The sequence below is a fragment of the Rhinatrema bivittatum genome, chromosome 7 (genome assembly GCF_901001135.1).
Source record: "Rhinatrema bivittatum chromosome 7, aRhiBiv1.1, whole genome shotgun sequence".
Lineage (NCBI taxonomy): Eukaryota > Metazoa > Chordata > Amphibia > Gymnophiona > Rhinatrematidae > Rhinatrema > Rhinatrema bivittatum.
The window spans coordinates 249,512,404-249,522,041 of record NC_042621.1 but is presented as its reverse complement, the minus strand read 5'-3'; the positions used below and the strand labels follow the sequence as shown (position 1 = coordinate 249,522,041).

The window sequence follows — 9,638 nt, the reverse complement described above, 5'->3', positions numbered from 1 at the left end:
CGAGGGCTGGCACTCCCTTCCATCAGGATGACGGGTCCTGGTGGAGGTGAGAGGTGTTGTGTGTAATTTAGACACGGAAGGGAGAAGGGGGCGGCGTTGCCTCCTCCCCCCTACCTGTGGGGGTGAGAGAGCCTCCAGCTCTGCCCCAGGACTTTTATTTAAATGGCTCGCCACGTTGCTCCAAAGAGTTCATCAGGCTGAAGGCGGACGGGGCTCCTTACTCTTTCCAACTTCATCTGTCACAAGGGTGGGGGGGGTGGGGGGAGTATGAACGCGTTTGGCCAGCAGCCCACGAACTCGCAGTCCGCTCCCATCCAGCGCCCAAATGCGCAGGATTTACTGGACATGGCCGTTTACTGTGATAATTTCAGCGTGTACCCGCCAAATCTGCACCATCACCACCACCACCACCCCCCTCCTCAGAGGCCATCCACACACCCAGCGGGCTACGGGCTGAGTGACTACAGCACCCCGGCCACCAACCCTTACCTTTGGCTCAACGGCCCGGCCATCAATTCGCCCTCGTACCTGGGGGGCCCGCACGGGAACGCTTACGGTGGCAGCCAGAGGCAGCTCCTAGCGCCCCCCTCCGGCCTGGGGGGGGCCGCGGACCTGGGCTGGCTCTCGTTTGCAGGCCAACCGGACTTCTTTAAAATGGTTCGCCCGCCCTACTCGTACTCTGCTCTCATCGCCATGGCTATCCAGAGCGCCCCGGCCAGGAAGCGGACTTTGAGCCAGATCTACCAGTACGTGGCCGACAACTTCCCCTTCTACAAGAAGAGCAAGGCCGGCTGGCAGAACTCCATCCGCCACAACCTGTCCCTGAACGACTGCTTCAAGAAGGTGCCCAGGGACGAGGACGACCCAGGTACGGGACATCCCCCCCCCCCCGAAACGGATTTCTCTCTAGAAGGCGCTGTGCTGGCTTTGTCGTTGATTTCGGATTGGGGTAGCAAACGTGCAATGTCGTTACGTAACGTTTGCTATTGTTAACCTCTCGGTCGTTCATAGTTAAAGTTTGCTTTCTGTTCCTGGGCCTACTTTGTGCACAGTTCGTGTTGCATTCTCATTTTTAGGTTCTTAAAGTTTCGGGGCTCTGTCTGTCTTTTTTTTTTTTTTTTTTTTTTTCCAGACTCCCTGGGAAAACCCAAAGCGCCTTCCTGACGCCTTTCGGTCGTTTCTCTCTTTCCCTGCAGGCAAAGGGAATTACTGGACCCTGGACCCGAACTGCGAGAAAATGTTCGACAACGGCAACTTCCGAAGGAAGAGGAAAAGGAGATCGGAGAGCCGGGCGAGCGAGGACGGCGGCGGCGGCGGCTCCCTCCCCGCCGCGGACAGGCTCGGGCCGCTGGGCTCCGTCTCCCCCGCCGCCGGCAGGAACTGCTGCGCCGCCGATCAGCCCGGCGGGCTCGGCCTGGCCCTCCTGAACGGCTTGGTTTGCAATGGGGAGGGCGCGGAGGCGTGAGCGGCCGCCCCCCTCCCCCTGCGGCTCGCTTGCCCTTTTCTGACCTCCAGCCGAGCGCTAGACTCAGTCCTGGATCCTTGCGCACCCCCCTTTCGATGGGCGCCTTCTTAGCCTGTTTACAGTGTAACGGGGCGGACAGGAAGAAGCAGCGTCTGCAAGACAGGGAGATCTGCCTAAATCTTACAAAAAAAAAAAAAGCCATCGGCCTCTGTCAGTCCGAACAAGTAAACCGAGAGGTTTTTTTTTCCAGAAGCGCGATCCATTTCCTGCGCTGCCTCCATCACCTGCGCGAGAATCACCGCGCCGCACTCCGTTTATAAACCCCATCCTGAGGCGAAGGTTTGTTTCGGGCGCGCGTCGATGAGTAATTACATTTCCAGATACAAAACATTCCCAAAAGGGAACTGATGGAGTTTGCTGGCTTTGAGCAGTCACTTCAGCAATTTATGGGGAGCAGTGCTGGCTTCATAGTATTAATTAACGCGTTTCTTATAGCTTGCTAATACCAAAAGAAACCATGAGGTCGGATTAAGTTGGGGGATACTAGATGCACTAATTGTATATCACTTATGCAGCTTCATGAATGGTTTAGGTCTTAGCAAAAAAAAAAAAAAAATGTGGCAAGTAGCATTATCGATATGTCTGGATGCAAAGGCCACGGGATCGTTGGGAAGTATTTTCCCCACCTCGATAAATGTTCCCAGGGGAATTGAGTAGAGTACTGTTCAGTACCATTATTAGACTGATTATTTAGACCTCTAGCGTGCCGACTAACCTGGGTAGCTAACCCGTTTAATAACCTGCAGGAGCTGAAGCGATGGCTTTCTTACCCAATTAACCAGATTTCCTGTCCTACTTCACCCTCATAAAACACAACCCCGGTATCATCCCAAAGCAAAGATAGGGTTAGATCTAACACAAGAACAAAGTCGGACATGAAATAGAAATTCTGTTGCAGCTTTCTCAGTATCTTATGTGTGTATGGCAGTTCTGCGTCCGTTTTAGGATCGCATGCGAAATTCTGGCCCTAATGATCTGCCTAATGCCTCCACGTTGATAAAGCGGATTACTAGAGATGTACTGACTCTGTAATGTTTTAAAGTGAACTGTACACAAAACAGAAATTGCAGTAAGAAGAACGTTTTTATTAGGGGGCAAGATCACGGTCTATAATTTGTTAATTAGCATTTGCTCTATTAGGTCTCTGACATTTTTAGATACAATTTGAAGAATCCAGTACTGCATGTGCTTTCGCCATGCAGGCATTTCACATAATAGTGCAAGTTGTCAAAAATAAAGATTATCCGTTAGTCAGTTTTTATTTTACTACAGAAATAATTGTTTATTCTATAGGAAAAAAAAAAAAAAAGCATGGTCACTCAGGCAAACATCTGCAAACTTACTACAAAGGCCATATTCTCCAAAGTTTGTTCTACAGACAGAAGAAAACTTTTGGGAAACCGGGCCGGAAAAGTTAAAGTAAATTAATATCTCAGAAAAATACCTGCGCATAGATTGTACACATGATAACCCATGTGCCTTAATATTGCAGGGCACCAGAAAATGTTTCCGTTTTCCAAAGAAAACAGTTAATTCCAATGCATTCTTTTGATTAAAAGTGAATCTGCAAGATGCAGAGATGAAGATAGTGGGGCAGATGTGGTAAGCATGCTCCCATTCTGCCTTGTTCACTGTGATCTGTAAACCTCAAACGCCATCCTGCCCTGAGAGGACCAGCCGGGTTCATCCGAAGCAGTAAACTTTCTGCTTCTGTCATGTTGGGAATTATATGTTCGGGTGTTGAACTTGTATAACTGCCCACCCTAACATCTGCAAATAAAACAAAAATTAAAGCTCTTTATATATTTTCTCCCAAATATGAAATATAATTTACATGTCAGCTTCAGTAGTGGGCAAGTATTTGTGTGAAAAACATCTGATTTAATTGAGCATCTAAAATTACTCCGGATCTTTAATACCGATTCCTGAAGGCGGACCACTTAAGTGATATCCTTGCGCTTCCAGAGGCTAGTGCGGTCCTCATTCAAGTTTGTTACAAACTGGGAAAAGTCTACTCATTTTTCCATATTTTGGTTTGCTCAAATGTTTAAAACACTGTAGATATAAAAATATGGGTAATCAATTTAACAAATACTGGTTTATCTAAACTCATTTTTTTGGCAAACAAGAAAACTAAATTTATCATACAAACCAATGTTTATTAATCGGGTCTGCTTCCACCTATGAAATGAAATATTTATTTGTTGCTATGAATATTAGCATTTATTATGACTTTAAAGCACAGGAGATATACTGAAAAGAGAATAAATATTAGGAAGTTTTTACTGCTGCAGGCGCTTTAATAAAAGGACAGCTGAAAAGTTTGTGACATTTTATAAATAAATATATTCGTTTTATTCTGAGACTCATAACTACCACTTTGCTCGGTCACCTGCCGATGGTTCATTCACATGTAGTTAATGACCCTATAAATCAGTTTTCTTGGTTAAATGTCTAAATTATTTCCAAAGGTATCAACTCCGAATTGCTGTCTCTTTTTTTCTTTTACAGTTTTCTTAATTTTTTTTTTTTTTTTACAGAAGTCTTTCTTTAAACTCTCGGGCTATTCATATGTGTTAGATATTTACAAATATGTCATACTGTCGAAATTATTGTGTATGCATGTATGAGAGAACAAAACAAACAAAGAAGAGGTGAGAAAAAATACGCACATTCATAGCAAAATAGACTATTGCGAAAAGTTCAGTAAATGGCTTCCTCCAACTAGAAACGTGCACTGGTCATTCGGGTAAGGTGATGCAGTCTTGGACTTCCTCACAATAAATAAGGATTAGACGTCTGCTTTCTGCAATGCTTTCTTCAACTGAGGGGAGTTTCTTGCAAAACCTGATGCAATAAATGCAAATGATACATTGTGACTGGAAAGCAAGTCGCTATTCCATGGCTATTTAACTAACTATAGTGTTTGAGGAACAAATACGCCTCAGAACCGTACCGTCGCCCTCTGTGATTGAAATTGCCCCATCATGCAGCGGATTTAACGGAAATGGAGAGGTTTTCACCTGTGCCTATATAGAACTGTACAGAGGACATCGGCAGCAAGGATGAAGTATCCAGCACAGATCTGGCACGCCTTCCCTCGGGGGAGGAGGGGCGGAGCTTAAACTGGATTTACCATATATACACCTTATATATTTACCATATATACACCTCAGTGGGCAAAACCTGATGGGCAGCAGCAGGCTTTGCCTCGGTCCTGCTGAATGCTCGATGTGCAATTACGAAATCCAGCAGCCTGTAAATAAAGTAAAACACCCTTTTTTTTTTATAATAGTTTATAACTGAATGACTTCTTTCGGTCTGCGGTCAGGAGCTCCGCCAGCAAGCTTCAGGGTTGGCCGGAGCAGAGCAGCAGGACGCCTGAGACCTTTCGCACTGACAGCGCCTCCTGCAGAACCCGGCAAAACCTTCTCTCTTAGAAGGACCCACTCCAATACCGGGGGAAGACAGTTCCCTTCCTACTCGCATGAACACCTCTTGGGAAGCTGTCAGACCTTCCACTCATGAAACAGCTAATAAAAAATAGGTGACAACCAGTTTCCCTAGCAATTAAGAGATGTGCATATCGTAAAAAACAAACAAACAAAAACAAAACTCTGCTGCAGATGGGACAACTAAAACCGGGAAGGGGGGGGGGGGGGAATTTTGCTCTTTGCAAAATCAAAATGCATTTGAGTAATTGGATGGCTTAATTCCACCTCTGCAATTTTTAGATCTTTAAAAAGCCTGGCCAATCTTTTCCTTTTTGGTGCAACAATTTATTTATTTTTGATTGTTCTGAAATCCTCTATATTTGTGCCCAGTCCTCCCACCCCTTACAGTGTAATCGTGCTCTTCCTTCAGGCATGTTTTGCTAGGCACAGCTCCTGGGCTAGGATGGTTAGACAGCTGCAGGAATGTCAGGGAAGCGTCAGACTTAGGTCCTTGTCTGCCACGGACACTGAATGAAGGCTTCACCCTATGCAAGTCCAATCAGAAGCCACAAAGTAACATTCAGAGTTAAATTGATTAATTCCAAAATATTTGCCTTTCTGGTACTGTTCTAACTATGCAATCTGAGATTTCACTTAATCCATCCTTTCTCATTTCATTTTATTGCCCCCTACTTACCTTTATTAATCTGTGAATTAAACTGAATATATTTTTGTTTACATGTGTTGAAGAATGGTTCTAGAAATATCAAACAAGCTGCAGTGAACAACCTGTTGCAGTTCAGCAGTCCCTTCTACAAACTAAATCATTTAGTAGAATACATCATAAAAACAAACTACTTCTTTATTCCACAAAACTAAAAGATCAGTATAGAAATGGTACACATGTGGCGTCTCATGTAAACTGTAACCTAGTGCCATAATTACCTCAAAGATGAAGTGTCCAAATGCTATGTTGTAGCTAGTGGTATGCTTATTAGAATGGAAAAACAAACTTTTTGTGTTTTTCAGCACCTCGGCAAAGCACCTTTGCAGTCTTTCAATCTGGCCATCCCAATGGAGGCAAACTATGGGCCTGGAATTTACACTTTTGAATATTACTAGAGTCCGAGCAATAGAAGAGACCCATCAAATAAGGAGAAAAGTGCTACCAAATCCACGCACATGCATAATTTTGACCAGTTGTTCATTGTCATTATAATACCCAACACACTTTTCATCTCAAATGCTAGTCTGTTCCAGCAGCACACATCTGTGCTAAGGTTGTTATTTCTTAGGGATGTGCAGACCAAAAGTTTAAGTTCATAAGTCCATAAGTTGAAAGGGGGTCCCATTTGCGGTCAATATGGACATATGGAGAATTCCATAAGTTGAGTCTATGTCCATATGTGCAAATAAAAATTTAAACCCCTCACCCGCCTTAATCCCGCCCCCCCCCCCCCCCCAAGACTTACCAAAACTCCCTGGTGGTCCAGCGGGGTCAGGATGCCATTCCTGAACTCCTTTGCAAGGAGCACGTGACGCGGCGTCACATGATTCCCCTCGGGTTCGCTCCCGGACCCCTCGGGTCCAAAAGGCACTTTTGGCCAGCTTGGAGGGGCCTCCTGACCCCCCCAAGCTGGCCAAAAGTGCCTTTTGGGCCCAACGAGGGGTCCGGGAGCGAACCCGAGGGGAATCACGTGACGTCGGCGTGACGCGGCGTCACGTGAGTCCCCTCGGGTTCGCTCCGGGACCCCTCGTTGGGCTCAAAAGGCACTTTTGGCCAGCTTGGAGGGGCCTCCTGACCTCCCCAAGCTGGCCAAAAGTGCCTTTTGGGCCTAACGAGGGGTCCGGGAGCGAACCCGAGGGGAATCACGTGACGTCGGCGTGACGTTGGAGTGACGCGGCGTCACGTGATTCCCCTCGGGTCACTCCTGGACCCCTCGTTGGGCCCAAAAGTGCCGTTTGGGTCCAACGAGGGGTCCGGGAGCGGAACCGCGATGGACCACGTGACGTCGGCGTCACGTCGGAGTGACGCGGATGTCACGTGATTCCCCACGCGTCCGCTCCCGGACCCTCACGGAACTTTTGGCCAGCTTGCGGAGTTTTGGTAAGTCTTGGGGGGGGGGGATTAAGGAGGGTGAGGGGTTTAAATTTTTATTTAGATCAACAATCGCGATTTCCAACGTATTCAACATAGCTATGTTGAATAAGTTGGAAATCCGATCGTTTACGCCTCATCATTTTTTTAAGTTAAAAAAAAAAAATAAGTTGCGTTTTCCATTTAAGTTCAAAACGAATGCACACCCCTATTATTTCTTCACTTTGCCCAATTCCAGCAAAACCATTTGCATCTCTCATATAGCACTGAGCAATTTGCAGGTTCTAGGCTTTGAAATTATTATATTAATGGGCTAAAGGTATGTGGGGGCAATTTCCAGTAGCCCACCTAGGTGAAGTAGCATGGGTATCTTTGCACCCGTGTATCTTGTAGTGAATTTTCAAAAATAAGCTACCTGGATAGTTTCTCTGAAAATTAGCTTCAGTAAAGAAAGGTACAAAAGTTCTCGGGCACTTTGTACCTGCTATTTATCTGGGCCCAGGATCAGGGTAAAATTATGCAGTTTTCTACCATAATCAAACACACTCCTGAGAATGTCATGTTCAAATCCAGCTAAAGCTATGTATGATGTGAAAGCTTGCACTTATTTTTCCCTGGATCAAGAAGTGCAGTGTTTGTTCACCTATAAAGATCTAGGCACCTAAGTCCTGGGCTAGGCACTTAGATCCTTTTGAAAATTGATCTTCTTGTGATGAAAAATTTGAAGAGCTCCTATATTTTTAACTTTCAGTGTTGTGGATAATAAATAGCATAACTCAGGAGCTACCTTCTCTATTACACCTTTTATGACAGAATGTGCAGCCACTGGAGGAATCGGCGCTATAAGTTAAAGACACTGGTTTGAGTCTAATACTTTTCTTTAATTTCTTGTACCGAAATGCCACACACAAAGCGAAAGGGGAAGCTGAGGGAGGTAGTGACTACATCCTCCCCAGCAACCCCTTCACAGCTTAAAATTGAAACGTATTTTTGCTCAGCCCCAGAAGTTACCCCCGTAGAAGGAGGCTCTGTGACTCCTCTGAATGAGCATAAAGAGGAATCACCAGCCTCAGCAATATCTTTAAGTCCGGGAGCTCCAGCTACACCTTCACCACCCCTTGTTGGTACATCTTTATTGGACTCTTATGATTCTAATATGTCAGCAGAAGGGGACAAGTCTATACAAGGTGGAGGAGGTGTAGAACCTTGTAAAAAAAGGTGAAGGACAAGATAATGGCACACACAGCAGTGTAGCAAGTGCCAGAATCTTGGGGTCTGAACCTACTTTTCCTCAGAAATTTGAAAGACCAGCAAAAATTACGCTTGATAACGTCTGGACTGCTATAATGACTTTGGAAAAGTCGATTCCCACGCTTACAAATGTGGTCACGGATGTTAACAAGAGAATGTTGAACATAGAACAACAGAATGATATTCAGAAGACACATATAAAGGACTTAGATCAGAGGATTTCAAAAATTGAGAAAATACAGGCTGGGCTAATAAAAGGAGAGTTAAAAAAAATCGTATTAAAATGGAAAAAAATTGAAAATGACCTGAGATATTTGAATTTGAGGGTAATTCATTTTCCACAGGTGGGAGGAATTTCGGTTCAAGAGCAATTCAAACAATATCTTGGAACAGTTTTGAAAATACCGAAAGAATCCCTCCCGCCTTTGGCAAAAATGTATTTCCTACCTGAGAGGAAAGACAAAGAACAAGTGGGACAACAGGATCAACGACTTGGAGGACTGAATATTACAGAGTTGCTAGAAACATCAAATGAAGAAATAGTACTCAAGAGAGGAATAGTCCTGGTTAGATTTATCTTTCCATCAGATAGGGATATGGTCCTTAAATTGTTTCTTAGAAACAGATTAGTGAAATATTATAATCAACAAATATGGATTTTTCCAGATGTAACTAAATCAATACAAAGTAAAAGAAAATAATTTTTGGCTTTAAAACAACTGGCAGAAAAGGTGGGGGCCCAGATGGTAATTCGTTACCCCTGTACATGTATGGTAAAATTAAATAATGTAAGCTATGTTTACTTTGAACCTTCAGATCTGGAAAAGTTCTTAAAAGCTAAGGATTTGCTGGGTGAAGTAGTTTCTGATCAATGTTAGCTGCAAGAATATAGTTAATGGGGATATGATGCCAGTATATATATATGAAAGTAAATATTGCCTTGATTTTGCTCTAATGAGTTGATCCCTCCTAATTTCATTGTACTATTGAGTGTTTACAAGGATATATTATATGTTAGAAGAGTTTATCTCTTCCTTTTTGTTTTTTCTCTCACTTGGAGAGTGATTGTTGATACTCATATTTTGTGAATGACAGTGTTTTGTCATGATTTTGGAAAATTCAATAAAGTTTAAATTTAAAAAAAAAAAAAAAAGAATGTGCAGCCATGTCTAGGAAGATTAATATAGGGCAAGCCATCACCACTAGGGAAATAAATGAGCATCTGACAAGGAAAATAAAGGCATAATGCATTTCATATACTGCATTTAAGACTAATCGAAGAAAATTCTTTTTCATTCAATGCACAATTAAGCTCTGGAATTTGTTGCCA

At 44.0% G+C, this 9,638-nt stretch overlaps 1 protein-coding gene across 1 annotated transcript; it reads left to right on the top strand.

Annotated features, from left to right (window-relative positions):
• The first annotated feature begins 267 nt into the window (after positions 1–267).
• FOXI2 (forkhead box I2) lies at positions 268–3,943 on the top strand. Its single transcript, XM_029610020.1, has 2 exons — positions 268–868; positions 1,197–3,943. Exons 1-2 carry the CDS (start codon positions 268–270, stop codon positions 1,463–1,465), a joined length of 870 nt encoding a protein of 289 aa, XP_029465880.1. The 3' UTR covers positions 1,466–3,943.
• Positions 3,944–9,638: the final 5,695 nt, after the last annotated feature.

What these genes read in the sequence shown, in the direction of transcription:
- FOXI2 (XM_029610020.1), top strand. Translation starts at nt 268, where the DNA reads ATGAACGCGTTTGGCCAGCAGCCCACGAACTCGCAGTCCGCTCCCATC. An exon ending in CAGGGACGAGGACGACCCAG is followed by an intron (nt 869 to 1,196) that starts GTACGGGACATC and finishes CTTTCCCTGCAG; the next exon opens with GCAAAGGGAATTACTGGACC.